Source organism: Hylobates moloch, unplaced genomic scaffold, assembly GCF_009828535.3.
Source record: "Hylobates moloch isolate HMO894 unplaced genomic scaffold, HMol_V3 SCAFFOLD_10, whole genome shotgun sequence".
Taxonomy (NCBI): domain Eukaryota; kingdom Metazoa; phylum Chordata; class Mammalia; order Primates; family Hylobatidae; genus Hylobates; species Hylobates moloch.
The window spans coordinates 73,640,011-73,658,328 of record NW_026652285.1 but is presented as its reverse complement, the minus strand read 5'-3'; the positions used below and the strand labels follow the sequence as shown (position 1 = coordinate 73,658,328).

The following is an 18,318-nucleotide window of genomic DNA, read 5'->3' as shown; positions in this document are numbered from 1 at the left end:
TTGTTTTGTCACTTGATCTTCCAATCAGTACGGCTTACGTCCAGAATCTCAAAAACTTTCTCATGAGTACACTCTATTGTAGGCTCCAACACAGGTCAAGGGTGGAAGGAAATGCTGTGCCATCTTTCCCATTCTATCTGACTCGTGTGTGTGTGGGTGTGTGTGTGTGTGTGTATGTATGTCATTATATATATGAGTCATTATATATATATATAATATATAATATATGTATGAGCCATGAGCCATTCTCTCTGACTCATATATATCTATTTCATGACAAATTTACATACACCCTCTTTCCCCATTTTTTTCCATCCTCCTTCAAACAATAACCAACTTGTTTATTACTGTATTATGAAGTCTTAGCCCAGTGCCTGGAATTCAGAAATGTGTTAACGACTGAATGGATTAAAGGATGGATTGGTTGATGAGTGGGTGAATGGATAAATGATAGTCCTCTCTATCCATAGATGATGCAACAAAGGGAACCTGGTTTCACTATCTACCCTATGAACTTGTCCTGTTATCTTGACCCTAGTTGTAGTCCTTCTGGCTTAGATACAATTTTTGCCTCTTTTTTCAGCTCCCTTTGGATGGAAATTTTGTTTAAGATTAATTATGTTAGTGGCAGGGATTCAGTTTAGGAACTGAAATCCTACCATTCAGGGATTTCTAAGTGAGGAATATGCACATGAGAATAATACCAAATAGAAAATAAAATATCTTTTTATTAACTAAGCACCCATTTCTCTCCCAGGGCAGAGACCTTTGTTAAACCAAATCAGATTATACCATGTAGGTTTGGAAACCTAAGAAAGGTTTCCCTCACTTCCACCCTGGGTGATGAAAAGGTCTGGAACAGACCAAATACAACTTATGCACATAATACATAAGCACAGGACAGAGAACGGCCACACCCTTTCCCAGTGTGCTGCAATAAGTGGCCTGTAATTGCCAATGAGGGAACATCAGCTTAGAGACCTTGCCCTCTAGTGAAATGTGGTTTGGTAATTGCCTTGTGCTTTGAGTACTTGAGTAATTCCTCCTCCCTCTGGAAGAAGCTAAAAAGTAAGGAAGACAGAGGGGATGGGGGTGGCAGAAACGCCTCTTCCTCTCCAGACCAAAGTGGAAATGGGAGGAGTTCTGGCTTCTGCTCTTCTTATTCATCTTGAATGGAATCTTCACTTCCCCTTTGCCCAAGCCCTTCAGTCCTTTCTCCAGGATCACATTCTTTCTACTCCATGAAAAAATGACAGTTTCGTCCCCAACCTAGATCTGTGTCCTCACTCTACTATGTGCTTCCTAGAGGACAAGTTCAAACTCTAGGTTTATAACCACACTTTTGTATAAAGTTCTTCTTATTTTTAATATGAAACTTGCTATGCACTAATACTGAAATCAATATAAACTTTATTTTGCCAACATATGGATTTCTGATCATGTGGTCCACTATTGAAAATTCTTGGCAAGCTTATCACAATGAATAGCCAACAGCTAGATTCTGCTGCTAAGCTAGTCTTCATCTCCTTAACATATTTGCTATAAAATAAAAAATCCATAATAATGAAAAAATTGGGGAGATGGGGAAAGACTATGAAGGGTTGGCATAATATAGGCAGTGTGGGAGGGGAGACTTTGGATGGGGCAAAAATCAATATTCCCCTTTCTGGCTTCTTTCACTATCTCTCATTGCCTCCCAATAATATGCCATCATTTCTCCCCATTCACCATCACTTCTGCCAGCCTGAATAAGTGTAAACAGCCTCTGTCTGTGCCATAAATAACCTATTGTGATAGTTCTCTGTTAGATTAACACAGTTCTCCTTCGTTTCCCATTAACTGTGCTATTTATTTAGTAGTTCTGTCAACAAAATTTTAGAATAGACAAATAGCATAGACAATGCTTCAAAAACTTGTCATTACTGCAGAATCTTAAAAATGAAAAAGAAAAATGAGGGCAATTAAAAAACATAAGTAGTGATTACAAACGCGCCACCAGAGAATATTGTGGAACAGTGTCTCAAACGATTAAAGAAAAAATTGACACAGAAATTCTTCAGTTTTCAGGATGGCAAATAAGAAAAAGAACAACTCACTGAAACACGAAAACTCTCTCTGCTTGTAGGATAACAACTGGCTGAAATCAGTTGGAACCATTATGGCCAACTGGAGTCTGTGTAGAACAAGCTTGCTGACATCACAGCCTGAATTTCCACTGCATGTTTCATACTAACTTCCCCCAAATTTGCACATGTATTCCATGAGGTAGCATGAAGAGATAACTGCATGCCAGAGGACTTTCCAGACCTCCCCTTTCCTTCTACCAATCGGGGTAAATCCCAGAATCAATCCCCTAAACCTTCATAAAAGTATTGCCTTATAGCCAGCATGAGCAGATAGATTTGAGTTGGACTCCTGTCTCCTTGTTGGTCGACCTGCAATCAAAAGTTATTCTTAGCTGGGCACGGTGGCTCACGCCTGTTATCCCAGTACTTTGGGAGGCTGAGGCGGGTGGATCACCTGAGGCTGGGAGTTTGAGACCAACCTGGCCAACATCGTGAAACCCCATCTCTACTAAAAATACAAAAAATTGGCTGGCCATGTTGGTGGGTGCCTGTAATCCCAGCCACCAGGGAGGCTGAGGCAGAAGAATCGCTTGAACCCGGGAGGCAGAGGTTGCAGTGAGCCGAGATCATGCCATTGCACTCCAGACTGGGCTACAAGAGCGAAACTGTCTCAAAAAAAAAAAAAAAAAAAAAGTTATTCTTTTCTCAAAAACCCAATATCATCATAGCATTGGCTTCTAGCACATTGGGAAACGAGCCTCTTTTGCTCAGTAACAATGGCAAATAAGTACATTAAAGGAGGCTTAACATTATTAGTCATAAGGGAAATGAAAATTAAAACCACAATGAGATACTACCACACATTCATTAGAATGGCTAAACCTTTAGGAAACTGAACATACTGAGTGTTGGTGAGGTTATGTAGCCACTGAAACTATTGTACAGTACAGCCACTTTGAAAGACAAATAGGCAATTGCTTGAAAAGTTAAACATATACCTACCATTTGATCAGATCCAGCCATTTGGCTTCTAGGTATTTACACAAAAACAATGAAAGAAAACATGTGTCCATATTAAGACTCATACAGCAATATTCATAGAGCTTCATTTGTAATAGCTCAAAACTGGAAACCATTCAAATGTCCATCTGCAGCAAATGGACAGATTGAGAATACCCATACCATGGAATACTACTCAGCAATGAAAAGAAAAAATTATTGATATGTGCAGCAGTATGGATAAATCTCAAAATAATTATGCTGATTGAAAGAAGCCAGATTAAAAAAAAGTGTGTATGATGTCATTCATGTAAAATTGTAGAAAATGCAAACTAATCACTACAGTGACATGAAGCAAATAAGGGTTGCCTGGAGATGGGGATGAGGTGAGGTGAGGTAGGGAGGAAGAATTTACAAAGGTGCATAAGAAAACTTTTTGGGATGATGAATATGTTCAGTGTCTTGATTGCAATGATGGCTTCATGAGTGTATACACGTGTTGAAACTTACCAAATGTTATACTTTACATATATGCACTTTATTATGTCAATTATATCTCATAAAGTTGTTGTTTAATAAGACTTTTAACAGTGGTTTTTGCACCAGCCAAAGATGAAGGAACCGGCTTGTATCTTTCCATTAAGTTTCAAATTACTCTCCAGGAAGCTCCCTTGAAAGTGTAGGTCAGTATAGCGGAGGGGTGAGCGTGCTGAGTCACCTATCACCCCACTGTGCTTTTATCCACTGGTTTGTCTATAGTTTCTCTAAAGATTTTTTTCCAAAAAGACCAGGCTTAAGGGGGAAAAAAATGGAAAAGACTTTAAAATTCACTGGATCTTTAATGCCTACTAGCTGTAACATTTTATCAATCTAAGATTCTATAAATGAGGAATTTTGTAAAATACTGTCTTTTCTAACTGAAGATGCCTTCAATTATAAAAGACACACCATATCCCTAGTTTTCCTTAACAGCTTTTTAGGGGAAAAAAGCAAAAGAAATAAGAGTATACTTATTATAAGATGCACTTCAATTTCAAAAATATTCAGAAGTACGGTTTTAGAATACACATTCCAGCAAATAGTCCTAGAGTTTTGGAAAGGGGTGGGTGGGATCGGCCTTCATAAACTTAAATTGCCTGAGTTGTGGTCTCAGCATCCGGGCTAGTCTCCTTCCTTTAAAGAAGAAGCAATACACTAAAACCCTAAACACTGGATTCAGCACTAGTTTTTTTTTTTCTTTTCCCAGGCTTTGTAGATGTTGAGGTTATAGCCAAAATCCCATTTAACTCTTAAGAATTTAAGCTAACTTTCATTCATTTATTTATTCACTCAACAAAAACTTATTGGGCACTTGGCACTATTCCAGAGTCTGGGGACAGAGTAAGAAACAAGACAGATAAGAGTCCCTGACCCCACAGAGCTTACATTATAGCAAGAAAACAAATGTTTAAAAAGTATACAGATAAAACACAATATGGGTCGGGTATGGTGGCTCACACCTATAATCCCAGCACTTTGGAAGGCCGAGGCAGGTGGATCACCTGAGGTCAGGAGTTCGAGACCAGCGTGTCCAACATGGTGAAACCCCGTCTCTACTAAAAATACAAAAATTAGCTGGGCATGGTGGTGCGCGCCTGTAATCCCAGCTACTTAGGAGGCTGAGGCAGGAGAATCACTTGAACTCAGGAGGTGGAGGTTGCAGTGAGCCGAGATCGTGCCATTGCTCTCCAGCCTAGGCGACAGAGTGAGACTCCATCTCAGACAAAACCAAAACAAAAAACACAATATGATTTCAGATTGTGATAAGTGCTATAAGGAAAAGCAAAGCTGCTTAAGGATGTAGAAGTTGTGTGGATTATTTCTGATAACGTGTTATAAACACCTCTCTGAAATGACATTTAGGCAGGGATATGAATGATATGAACAAGTAAACTATATAAAAATCTGGAGTGTAGCATTCCAGGCAGAAAGCACAGCAAGTACCATGAGTTCCTGAGGAGGATGTAGCTTGGCCTGTTTAAGGAGCAATAAGGTCAGCATGGCTGGGGTACAAAGAGAAAGAGGGAGTGGTCAGAGATGAAGTGGGAGAAGGAAGCTCTTTTAGGTCACAGTTAGGAGCTGGAATTTTTTTCTCAGTGTGATGGGAAGCTATTGGAGAGGTGACAAGTTTCTGAACCCCCCACTGAGATTCAGAAGAAACATCTTCTGAGCACAATATTGACATCAGCAGTCTTATCTAATCTCCTCTACTGCAAACGGTTAGATTCCCTCTATCAGCCACAAAAGATAAAAGCACGAAGAACACTACACTGTGCTAGAAATCAACGAAAAGGGTCGGTCACATACTACAGACAGGAATTTTTGCAAGATGCAATACAGATGGGATTAGTTTGAAAAAGTGGCCAGTCCTATCTATTGCAACTCAGTCACAAGAAGGAACAGCTAACCAAGAAGTCGACCCCAGCAGAACCCCCCTATTTACTCAGGGGCTAGGGTCAGAGATGAGGGTGAAGCAAGAGATGATCTGGGGGTATATCTGGATCCCCCCAACAATTCTGGAACAGTTTACTTGATACCGGAAGTCATACCAAGCAGGATCCTTCGGTGTCATTTACCGCCAATGTACCTTTGACAAGGATAAATATGCCTAGCAAATACCCAGGGTGCTACCTTGGCTGGTATCTAACAAGGCAAACCTTGCCATGCAAAGAATAAAGGCATAGACCCAGTTACTTTCTAATTACACAGCAAACAAAAAAATGAAGCTCTTTAGTATACAAGTGAATTTCCTAGCCACAACTACCTCAGGAACTGGGGGTTTCCACACCATCCCCAGTTTGATTCCAAAAGTACCAAAGGAAAACAACTTAAAAATCAAGATTGTTTATATAGCCTTCATTTAGACATCACAAAAACTCTGAGAGATTACATTTTAACTTTCCATGTGAGGCAATCAGAAACTCCTAAGCTTACTTCTTTAAGAGTGTGCAAATGGGGGCATTTAAAGGTAATACAAAGAGATAAAAAAAGAAGAGCATCAATCTATCAGAGAAATATCTTCCCATGAAATACAGTTGCTACAACAAACAAGAGAAATTTTAGAAAATTCCAAATCAAGTTTTTGCCAGATTCAAGAGGACTTTGAGCCAGGTGTGTGTGGCTCATGCTTGTAATCCCAATGCTTTGGGAGGCTGAAGTGGGAGGATCACTTGAGCCCGGGAGTAAGAGGCTGCAGTGAGCCATGATGATCACACCACTGCACTGGGTGACAGAGCAAGACCCTGTCTAAAAAAACAAAAAAACAAACTTCAAGAGGACCTTGAAACTTCAAATCGAGAGCACGTAGTCATGAAACAGTAATGAAAAAAAAATCTAGAACTGGCTGTTGGTTGTAGTGAGTTTGAGAAGCCTGTCTGGGTCAAATTTCTTAATCCTATCCTGCCACCTCCTTTCAGTACCTTGAAAAATGTCACCGTTTAGAGTATGTGCACAAGTGACAAGTTATGGTCCTGAATCATGATCTTATCTAACCTTGTGAGCTAGGCTGGACTGAATGTCTTGAGCCCAAATGAGTCCTCTTCCTGCCCATGGGGCTTCCTTCACTCTGGTTCTTCCTTAGTCTTCTAAGTGGAGGGAGCAACGTTTTTAACTGGGAGGGATAACCCAATGTCTTTCCATAGCACCAGCTTCACGGGAGTAAAGTAAGAAGCCATTCAATAGAAAATACGTAACAAGAGAGAACTCCAAGACCAAGTAGCATTGGAGCATTTATCCTAACCCAATTCAACATATCTATCTATACCCTTCTCACTGAAGCACTAATTCCATTCAGATATCAAAGGAGAAAGCCTTGAGCTCCCCCTAGAGGACAAAGCATTTAGCCAGTATTTCCTGATCTTAGCTCTCCGTAGGCTTCACAAGTCTTGCCTCCCCTTCTCTGGAAGAGGCACAGGGGCCTCTTACTGCCTTGGGCACACCTCTTTACAGCACTTACCGCATTGTGCTATTTGTTGCAGCTCATCATTCCCTTACACATGTGAGCCTCTTGACGGCAATCAGACTGTCATTAGGTTTTCTCTTCTATCCCTTAAAATGGTGTCTGGTGCAAAGCGGGCCCTCGGCAACTGTGTTTGCTAGGGAAATGAAAGCATTCATGAGAAATAAAAAATATTAACATTCCTGGAATGTTAATATTTTGTCTTTCAGTGCTCAATTATTTCTCCTGCTTTCTTTTCTATTTCTTTACTCCATCATATGTTATTACTAGCAACTTACGTAGCCCTTGTTCATGCAATATGACACTGAATCCTACAATTCTATGGGAATAGAATTTCCCTTTTGCTCTTACTGGAAAAGAAAACTGACATTCAAACAGGTGAAGTGAGCCGCTTAAGGTCACATAGCCAGGAAGTATTAGAACAAAGAAACAAAGCCAAGTTTTTCTGACCAGATTTCATGATCAACTAGGTGACTTCACTGTGTTCCTTTGTATTTTTACCAGCTTTAGCCTTAGTTTGTGTGCAACCGCCACACATGCAAACTGCATACACACTCTACACACATGCACACTGCACATAAATCAGCAAAATGAAGATAACTTCTTCTGGCTCTCCCTTCTTCCTGCTTTATAAAATGATCACTGATTGTAAAGCATTCAAACAATATACTCATTCTCAAGCTTGATTGCACATTGAATCATCTGGGTAATTTTAAAAATTACTAGAACCTGGGTTCACTTCCAGTAGTTCTGACTTAATTTGTCTAGAGTGGGCTAAGCATTCAGATTTTTCATAGGTTGTTAATGTACTAAATTGAGAACCACTGCAATACAGAAAACTGTAAATAATTTTTTTTAAATCTGTAATTCCTTGGCCAGGCGTGGTGGCTCACGCCTGTAATTCCAGCACTTTGGGAGGCCGAGGCGAGCAGATCACTTGAGGTCAGGAGTTCGAGACCAGCCCGGCCACCATCGTGAAACCCTGTCTCTACTAAAACACAAAAATTAGCCGGGAGTGGTAGTGAGCACCTGTAATCCCAGCTACTCAGGAGGCTGAGGCAGGAGAATTGCTTGAACCTGGGAGACGGAGGTTGCAGTGAGCCGAGATCATGCCACTGCATTCCAGCCTGGGTGATAGAGCAAGACTCAGTCTCAAAAAAAAAAAAAAAAAAAAAATCTGTAATTCCACCACTCTGAGATGACCACCATAGTTAATATTTTGGTGAATTTATCTTCTCTTTACATTGAAGCATACATCCAGTGGATAACCTACAAGTTGTTTTGTAACTTAGTTTCTTTACCTGCACCCTTTTCCTCACCTGTATGTGTGTGTATGTCTGTATATCTGTAGTGTGTACTCATATATACATTTTAAAGGCTTTATAGTAGTTCACTGTATAAAGGTAATACAATCACTTAAAATCTCCTCCAGATAGATAGATAGATAGATGATAGATAGATAGATGATAGATAGATAGATGATAGATAGATAGATAGATAGATAGATAGATAGATAGATAGATAGATAGACAGATTTTCTGTTAAAATCACTACTTCAGTAAACACCTTCATATATACTATTAAGCCACCAGGCTTGTTACAGCATCATTACCTAATCTGATTTACATGTTATTACAACATTTTCTCCTCACCTAAATTAAGAAAAATGAGAGAGGATGCAAGAAAGAAAGAAAAAAAAGATATGAAAGGCAAGTCCAGGAAACAGAAAACCCATCTCTCTTACAAATTTTCTGAGCCTATTTTGGACACACATTGGAATGATGCCCTTTGTTTGAAACCAGGGATGACCCATTTCCTAACTCTGATTTCCTTGGAGCCCTTTTTCTGTAGCCCAGGGAGGGGTGAACATGAGCAGCAAGCCGGGTATATTCCAGAGGCAGGGTCTCTTGTCCCCCTAGTGACAAGAGGTCACTAGGGGGATTAAAAAAAACCCTCTGCTTCCCTGAGCAAACTCTACCCGGTGAATACACTAGTTTTCAGAGTGTGTTGGCAATGGTAGAAATGATGGGAACAGAGTGATCTGACAGGATACTAGAATTCTGAAATTATTGTAGACATTGATTTGCTGCAAGATGTAAAGAAAAACATTTCTTTTCCGAATCCCACCACCATTGTTTTAGAAATTATCTTGCCATCATAGAAAAGGAGAGAGAAGTGGTTATGCTCATAGGCTTTGGAGCCTTAAATACTGAAATCATATCTCAGCTGAGTATTACCTTCAGTGAGTTACATAAGCTTCCATTTCCTGATCTGGAAAATGGCCACAATGAATGATGATACCTAATACATGAAATAAGCCTGCAAAATGCTTGGTACATGTTAAAAGCTAAATAAATATTAGTTGCGTTTGTGTCTGTGTTTGATATTGGAGGAGAGAAGAGTTTGGTTTGGGGCATTTTGAATTGGACATGCTGTTGAAATAGCAAAATAGAGACAATAGCAAGAGCAGAGGGAAACATTTGTGGTCATCCACTGCTCATGGGGGTGTTAACTAAACATAGGGACATAGTCTCTTTGTTATACAATTGGCAGTACGTTTTGAGAACTAAAAGTGTTTTCATTAGTCAGGATGCAAAGTGTATAAAAGGGACCTCAAAATACGACAGCTTAAACTAGGTCAAAATTTATTTCAATCTCATTTAACATCCAGTAGGCAGGCAGTCCAGGGCTCCGCCACTCAGAGCTGGCTTTATGAGGGTTTGTCTTGTGCAGTCACACAGAGCCCCACAATCAGAAGGGCCCAATGTGTAGCCTAATACTCTGCTGCTGCCATCTCAAAATTCTTCATAATTTCATCTTTGAATTTGTATTTTGTAAGTCAAATCCAACGGGACAATGAAGCATGCACATAAACAGAGGAATACACAGTAGGTGCATCTGTCCTTTCTTCGTGTGACACCTGTCATTCACAGTAGGTATATCATGTCATGCCACCATGTTTGAATGTAGTAACAGCAATGCTCTCTGACCACAGAATCCCAGTGGACCCACGATGCATGGGAGTTCGGAGAGAATCCAAGTGAGTACAAGTTAAGTGTGTTATGTCTATGACTAAGAAGGGTCTGGGAGAGAGTACTGACAGGTACCAAAAGGCCAAGCTTTCCATTCAAACTAGACTTGCTTCTGTTCCAGAAAGAAAGCAATGGCATTGTAAGAAACATGAACAACCAAGGAACCCCACCACATCCTTTATTACTTGTGCTACTTCCCTGTATCAGCCAGCAACTTACTTTGAAAATAACACAGAAAGGGAACAATAGGGTGACCTGTAGTTCCTTTTCCTGTCAGTCCTTCCTTACTCATCAGTAGGTGGAAGGCAAAGCATGTCGATAGAATATATTTTATCAAGCAGTGAAATAAAAATAGTTGAATTTTTTGTGTGTGCATTGTTCCTACTCTTCTGGTAAGAATGAACTACCTATCCATGTATGAACCACAAAATACAGATTGTAATTTTTGTGATTCGACACGAATTAAATGCTCTTATATTTACATTTAAAATGGGTGTGGCACAGTATAAAAATGAAAATTTATACCGATTTAAACTTTTAGTTTTCTTTACTTAAAACAACATTAAAAAGTAACAAAAATCCTATAAGAAATTAAAATAAAGGGCTTGGAAGAAAGATAAACTTTATCTTTTATTACCTTTAATGGCACCTCCCCCCTCTTTTTTGAACAAGAGGGCTTATATTTCCATTTTGCACTGAGCCCCACAAATTATGTAGCCAGCCCTGCTGTATTTTCCACTTGTGGGTTCTGTGTCTGCTTCAGCTTTTGCTATCTTCTCACCAGTAAAGAGCTGGGGAAAAAACAACAATGACAGGGAATTGAAGCATAATTCTTTTTGTTTGTTTGTTTGTTTTTGTTTTTTGAGACAGTGTCTCGCTCTATCACCCAGGCTGGAGTGTAGTGGCACGATCTCTGCTCACTGCAAACTCGCCTCCTGGGTTCAAGCAATTCTCCTGCCTGAGCCTCCTGAGTAGCTGGGATTACAGGTGCACACCATCACGCCGGGCTAATTTTTGTATTTTTAGTAGAGACGGGGTTTCACCTTATTGGTCAGGCTGGTCTTGAACTCCTGACCTCGTGATCCTCCCACCTCAGCCTCCCAAAGTGCTGGGATTACAGGCATGAGCCACCATGCCTGGCAAAGCATAATTCTTTAATGGGCCCACATCATTTCATTACACTAACATCCCACTAGCCAGACCTGTCACACAGGCACATCTAGCTGCCAGGCTGGCTATATAGAAATATCATTAACGAAGTAGCTATAGACCCAGCTAAAACTCTACTACTTTAGAAGGGGAAAATGGATATTGGGGAACAATTTGCAGCTGGCCACAGAATTAATTCAATTTGATCTAATATTTCTGGTGCTAGAAGTTTATGAATGAAAAAAGCAGAGGTGTATAAAAAGCTTTACCTATAAGGTTATTCATTGCATCTTTATGTATAATAACAGCAAACAATTAGAAATAGGCAGACTTCCAATAACAGTAGTTGGTTTGTTACAAGAAAAACTTGGGACTTTAATGTCCCCTCCAAACTGAGAAGGAATGAAGAGACCAAAGAATGACTTGAACGAGTCCAGCTTAATGAGTAGATGAGTTTATTAGGACTTATGCACAGGGCACTCCTGGATGGTGGTGGGACAGCTCTAAAGATCCGTACCACCTCCCATCTCTAAACTGCTTTTAAGCTATTTTCTGGCTCTTTGCCTGCTGTGTTTGAGCAATGAGACTATTTTTCTTGGTAGGTTCTCAGATACTCTCCGGGATATTTGGGTTTTCAGGGACACTTGTTTAGTTCTCTGCAGGGCATCATGACTGTGAGTCACTGCCCAGTCTTCAGGGTTCAGGCAGCAGACATATACCCTTAAGTATTCTGGTGGGGGACTTCTCACACTAACAGTCAAATAAATAAACGCATATATATTTGACTTAGAATATTATAGACCTATTAAAAATTACATTCTCAGATATGGTTTTTCTATGATTATGTCATAGGAAAATGTTCAAGATGTAATGGAACACAAAAAAGCAGAATGCAAAACCCTACATATAATGCAATTTAGTGGCACTTTTTCAACTATGGGGGTAGTGTCTGTGTTTATCCAGGGATCAAAAGGACAAGACTACAGGCCTCACAGGGTAAGTTTCTCATGGCATGTGGTTTGAACTACAGCCCTGCAGCATCATATCTGGATTTTATTTATAGGCTCAGAACAGATACATTTCTCAGGGTGAATCATCTTAACCAGGATCATAAGATAAAAACATAGATCCAGAAGACTAGTTATTCATTTACAATGAGGTATAATAGTGACATAAACTGTATGTGTGTGTGTATATATGTGTGTGTGTGAGTGTGTGTGTGTATTAGTCCATTTTCACACTGCTGATAAAGACATACCCCAAACTGGGCAATTTACAGAAGAAAGAGGTTTATTGGACTTATATTTCTGCATGGCTGGGGAGGCCTCACAATTATGGCAGAAGGTAAAAGGACGTCTCACATGGCAGCAGACAAGAGAAGAAAGAACTTGTGCAGAGAAATTCCCCTTTTTAAACTATCAGATCTTGTGGGACTTACTATCACAAGAACAGCATGGGAAAGACTTGCCCCCATGATTCAATTACCTCCTAACAGGTCCCTCCCACAACACATGGAAATTCAAGATGAGATTTGGGTGGGGATGCAGCCAAACCATATCATTCCACCCTGGCCCCTCCCAAGTCTCATGTCCTCACATTTCAAAACCAATCATGCCTTCCCAACAGTCCTCCAAAGTCTTAACTCACTTCAGCATTAACTCAAAAGTCCACAGTTCAAAGTCTCATCTGAAACAAGGCAAATCCCTTCTGCCTATGAGCCTGTAAAATCAAAAGCAAGTTAGTTACTTCCTAGATACAATGTGGGTACAGGCATTGGGTAAATACAGCCATTCCAAACTGGCCAAAACATTGGGGCTACAGGCCCCATGCAAGTCTGAAATCTTAAAGCTCCAAAATGATCTCCTTTGACTTAATGTCTCACATCTGGGTCAAACTAATGTAAGAGATGGGTTCCCATGGTCTTGGGCAGCTCTGCCCTTGTAGCTTTGCAGGGTACAGCCTCCCTCCTGGCTGCCTTCATTGGCTGATGTTGAATGTCTGCAGTTTTTCCAGGCACACTGTGCAAGCTGTCAGTGGATCTACCATTCTGGGGTCCGGAGGATGGTGGCCCTTTCTCACAGCTCCACTTGAGCTGTCCAGTAGGGACTCTGTGTGGGGACTCTGACCCCACATTTCCCTTCTGCACTGCCCTAGCAGAGGTTCTCTATGAGGGCCCCACCCCTGCCGCAAACTTCTGCCTGGGCATCCAGGCGTTTCTATACATCTTTTGAAATCTAGGCAGAGGTTCCCAAACCCCAATTCTTCACTTCTGTGCACCTGCAGGCTCAACACCACATGGAAACTGCCAAGGCTTGTGGCTTCCACAGTCTGAGGCAACAGCCCAAGCTGTACATTGGCCCCTTTTAGCCATGGATGGAGTGGCTAGAATGCAGGGTACCAAGTCCCTAGGCTGCACAGGTCAGGGGGGCCCTGGACCCAGCCAGTGAAACCATCTTTTCTTCCTAGGCCTCCCGACCTGTGATGGGACGGGCTGCCGTGAAGACCTCTGACATGCCCTCGAGATATTTTCCCTTTGTCTTGGTGATTAACATTTGGCTCCTTGTTGCTTATGCAAATTTCTGCAGCTGGCTTGAATTTCTCCTCAGAAAATAGGATTTTCTTTTCTATCACATTATCAGGCTGCAAATTTTCTGAACTTCTATGCCCTGTTTCCCTTTTAAAACTGAATGCCTTTAACATTACCCGAGTCACCTCTTGAATGCTTTGCTGCTTATAAATTTCTTCTGCCAGATATCCTAAATCATCTCTCTCAAGTACAAAGTTCCATGAATCTCTAGGGCAGGGGCAAAATGCTGCTAGTCACTTTGCTAAAACATAACAAGAGTCACCTTTGCTCCAGTTCTTAAAAAGTTATTCATCTCCATCTGAGACCACCTTAGCCTGGATTTCATTGTCCATATCATTACCAGCATTTTTGTCAAAGCCATTCGACAAGTCTCTAGGGAGTTTCACACTTTCCCACATTTTCCTGTCTTTTCTGAGCCCTCCAAAGTGTTCCAATCTCTGCCTGTTACCCAATTCCAAAGTCATTTCCACATTTTCAGGTATGTTTTCAGCAGCACCCCACTCTACTGGTATCAATTTACTGTATTAGTCCATTTTCATACTGCTGATAAAGACATACCCAAGACTGGGTAACTTATACAAGAAAGAGGTTTAATGGACTTACAATTCCACGTGGCTGGAGAGGCCTCACAATCATGGCAGAAGGCAAGGAGGAGCAAGTCACGTCTTACATGGATGGCAGAAGGCAAAGAGAGAGCTTGTGCAGGAAAACTGCCCCTTAGACAACCATCAGATATCATGAGACTTATTTGCTACTATGAAAACAGCATGGGAAAGACCTGCCCCCATGATTCAATTACCTCCCATCAGGTCCTTCCCACATGTGGGAATTCAAGAGGAGATTTGGGTAGGGACACAGCCAAAACATATCTCTGTGTGTGTGTGTGTGTGTGTGTGTGTGTGTGTGTGTGTGCATATCTATGTATATATAATTATATATATCATCTCATATATACGATATAAATATATAGAGATGATAATACAGCATGGCCAAGGAAATTTCAGTCCAGCAAAAAGATAGATGGTTTTATTCTTAAGGAATTTTCCAAGAGGATTTTTTGAGAAAAGCAGCCAGAGTGAGACAACAACTACATTTCTTAGAGGGCCTTAACTTCTCTCTGTAAAGAATTACAGACAAATGGAGGCATAGAACTTCTATGTCCTCCAGCTGTTTTCAGGAGCCCTGGTGCAGCTTGTGAGCAGAAATACTAGTGTTGGCTTCAACTTCCTGTGGAGAAGAGATGTGGTGTGGCACAGGGAAGGAATACCGAAAATAATCTGTTCTGAAGACTTATCTGGGTGACCTTTGGAAGAGATGAAAGGGAGGGCTTGAGATAGTGAGAGACTCTGGAGTATTTATGGAGTGAAAAATCAAAGAAAAGTGGGTATAAAGAAGTGTTACTGTGCTTATGAATCTGATCTTTGTTAATGTCCCTTGAGAAACACAAATATGCTTTTAAATTATTTTTTCATTACTTTTGATTATATGACTTTGCATGTGTTCATGGCAGGACTGAATTCCATGGGACTTTGGTTTATAATCAAGTAATATTCCAAGGATACAAATGATATAAAGTAATTAATGATATCAAAATCTTCATATTAGCAGTGAAAAACAAAAAAATTATTTGTAATGGCCCCAAAGACTTTGATAATACTCAACATCTGTTCTTTTTTTCTTTTTGACAGATGAAACATTTAAGATATATATATCCACTGAAAAAAATTATTAAGTACCCTTAAGACGGCAGTCTTCAAGCTGGGAGTGGTGGCCTGAGCCTGTAGTCCTAGCTACTCCAGAGCCTGATGCAAGAGGATCACTCAGGATCACTCCTGAGCCCAGGAGTTTGGGGCTGTAGTGCACAATGACTGTGTCTGTGAATAGCCACTGCACTCCAACCTGAGCAACATAGCAAGCCCCCAGCTCTAAAAAAAAAGAAAAAACAACAACAACAACAAAAAACAAAAACAAAAAAACCTGCATTCTTCTCAAAAATAATTTTGAGAGACTATATACACTTTTGCATTTTACATGAGTATCTATGTTTCATTATAAATGTAAATAATTCCAAAGGATGGCATATCCAGTGTGTTTTAACACTGGTGACCCTTTTAAGTACAAATCATGGAATCTTAAAAAAGATAATGATTAAATACCCATTAAAGAAAATTACATGTTAAAGTTCAGAACATTTACATTATTCGGTTCCATATCCCTCACAGAACTTTATGTAAATGTAATATATTTTTAGGCTTGGAAGTTTTATTGATAACCATATCATACTTCTCTGCAACAAACTAAAAACTTACTGGGTTTTCTATAACCTTAGAGGTCCAATACTGCGCTGCGCAACACTCCTGCCACTAGCAACGCGTGGCTAGTAAGCACTTGAAATGAGATTAGAGTGACTACGGTACTACATTTTTAATTATATTTAAATTTTAAAATTAAAATGATTTTCTAATTTTCTCCATAGAGATCTTACCTATTTGCTAGGTTTATTTATAAATGTTTTATGCTGTTTGATGATGTTGGAAATGATTTTTATAAAGATGCATTTTCCGTTTGTCGTTGGAGATATTTATATATGTCTGAGCACTCGTTCTTTGCCTGGTAATATGTTGCTTTAATACGCTAAGGTGACACATTTTATTGTACTCGTAAGGTTAGTTCAGCAGACTGTGCTGTTGCCCAGAATTATGGTTACTTACGAACTATACTTTTTAGTAAGCTGCCTGGAGACATATGGTTTTTATGTTGCTATTTCTCTTTTCTGGAACATCCGTCTGGGATTTGCACAGGACAATTGTGCTTGCTCTTGGAAGGTCACATGGATTTGACTGTGGCTCTGCTCACTGATGCGCAGCAAGTGTTGGCTCCCACCGCCGCCAGAATCCAACTCACTGGACACCGCTGCCTCTTCGGCCACCAGGTACCCCTGCGCCGCCTGGTGACGCGTTTAGTGCGGGCATCGGGGACTAGCAAAGGGTCAGTCCCCTCCCTGTGGAGCTCGCGGTTCTGTGCGCTTCGTTTCTCCTTCGCAGCCGCTTGTTCCTGACTGCAGGACACAGCGGCCGCCCTCTTCCCACGAGAGTGACCCGGTTGGGACAGGGTCCCCGCCCTAGCCCTGCACCCTCGTCCCGGCCTAAACAGATAGCCCACCTCGGCCCTGCATGCCCCACCCGGCTCTGACTGTATCCCCGCCTCCAACCTGGGCCGCCAGCACCTCCTGCAGGCGCCCGGCGCCGCTGCCTCGCACCGGCCGGAGCAGCTGCCTCCACAGCGGTTCAGCTGTTATTTTAATGTTTTAAAATTGTCAGTCGCCTGCCTGCCTGCCTGCCCGCCTGCCTTCTTTTCTTTTCTTTTTTCTTTTCTTTTCTTTTCTTTTTTCTTTTCTTTCTTTTCTTTTCTTTCTTTCTCTTTCTTGCTTTCCTCTCTTCTTTCTTCTCTTTCCTTCCTTCTTTTCTTTCTTTCTTTCTTTCTTTCCTTTCTTCCTTCCTTCCTTCCTTCCTTCCTTTCTTTCTTTGTTTCTTTCTTTCTTTCTTTCTTTCTTTCCTTTCTTCCTTCCTTCCTTCCCATCTTTCTTTCTTCCTTTCTTTCAACTTTCTTTCTTCTTTCTCTCTCTTTCTTCCTTTCTTTTTCTTTCTCTCTCTTTCTTTTCTTTCTTTCTCTCTTCTTTCTTGTTTGCTTGCCCTTTCCCTCGCTGTCTCCTTCCTTCCTTCCTTTGTATCTTTTTTCTTTCTTTTTTTATTCTTTCCTGTTTGTTTGTTTGTTTGTTTGTTTTGAGACAGAGTCTCACTCCGTTGCCTAGACTGGAGTGCAATGGCGTGAGCTCGGCTCACTGCAGCCACACCTCCCGGGCTCAAGCGATTCTCCTGCCTCAGCCTCCAAGTAGCTGGGGCTACAGGCATGTGCCACCACGCTTGGCTAATTTTTGTATTTTTAGTAGAGACAGGTTTTCATCATGTTGCCCAGGCTGGTCTCAAACTCCTAGGCTCAAGCTTTCCTATAATAAAAAAATAGATTTTCCAACAGCATTAATAGGTTAAAAATATAATAAGAAAATGTCCAATTTAACATAACAGAAATCTTCTTAAAACAGACTTCAGAAGTGCACAGGGCCAGTTGTCAAAAGAACTACAAACATTTAGTGAATTATAAAAATTAAGATGTGAATAGAGAAGCATATTATTTTTCTTGATGGCAAGTTTCACTAACATATCAATTATTTCCTAATTTCTTTATAAGTTTAGTATAATTTCAATCAAAATATCAAATTGGGAACTTCATGAAATCATTCTAAACTGTTTAAAAAATTAAGAGGTAATAAGAGCAAGAAATATTGGAAGGAGATTGTGAGGAATATATTCTTTCAGATGTCTAAATGCATCATAAAGCTACAATCAATAAAACAGTGTTAAGAATAGCACAACTATTCTTAATTTTCTAATCAGATGGGGATCTCTGAGCACTTCATAAAGAGCATAG

The 18,318-nt window shown here is 40.5% G+C and overlaps 2 protein-coding genes across 10 annotated transcripts in view; both read left to right on the top strand.

The window, feature by feature from the left end:
• PGAP4 (post-GPI attachment to proteins GalNAc transferase 4) overlaps window positions 1-16,305 on the top strand; it is a 37,239-nt gene extending 20,934 nt beyond the window's left edge. For 3 of the 5 annotated variants that reach the window (XR_004249903.2, XR_009215081.1, XR_009215082.1), the window contains exons 4-6: window positions 10,058-10,102; window positions 12,096-12,239; window positions 15,519-16,305. The gene's annotated coding sequence lies outside the window, so the exon portion shown is untranslated. The remainder of the gene's footprint in view (window positions 1-10,057; window positions 10,103-12,095; window positions 12,240-15,518) is intronic. The other 2 variants (XR_009215083.1, XR_009215084.1) reach the window with 2 other exon arrangements.
• Window positions 1-18,318, top strand: part of ALDOB (aldolase, fructose-bisphosphate B) — a 52,704-nt gene that overhangs the window by 6,143 nt on the left and 28,243 nt on the right. For 2 of the 5 annotated variants that reach the window (XM_032164703.2, XM_032164704.2), the window contains exon 2: window positions 16,632-16,762. In XM_032164703.2, the coding sequence (XP_032020594.1) occupies window positions 16,689-16,762 (74 nt within the window). In that variant the 5' untranslated portion in view covers window positions 16,632-16,688. Of the gene's footprint in view, window positions 1-9,011; window positions 10,103-12,195; window positions 12,240-16,631; window positions 16,763-18,318 lie in introns of those variants that run through there. The other 3 variants (XM_032164702.2, XM_032164701.2, XM_032164706.2) reach the window with 3 other exon arrangements.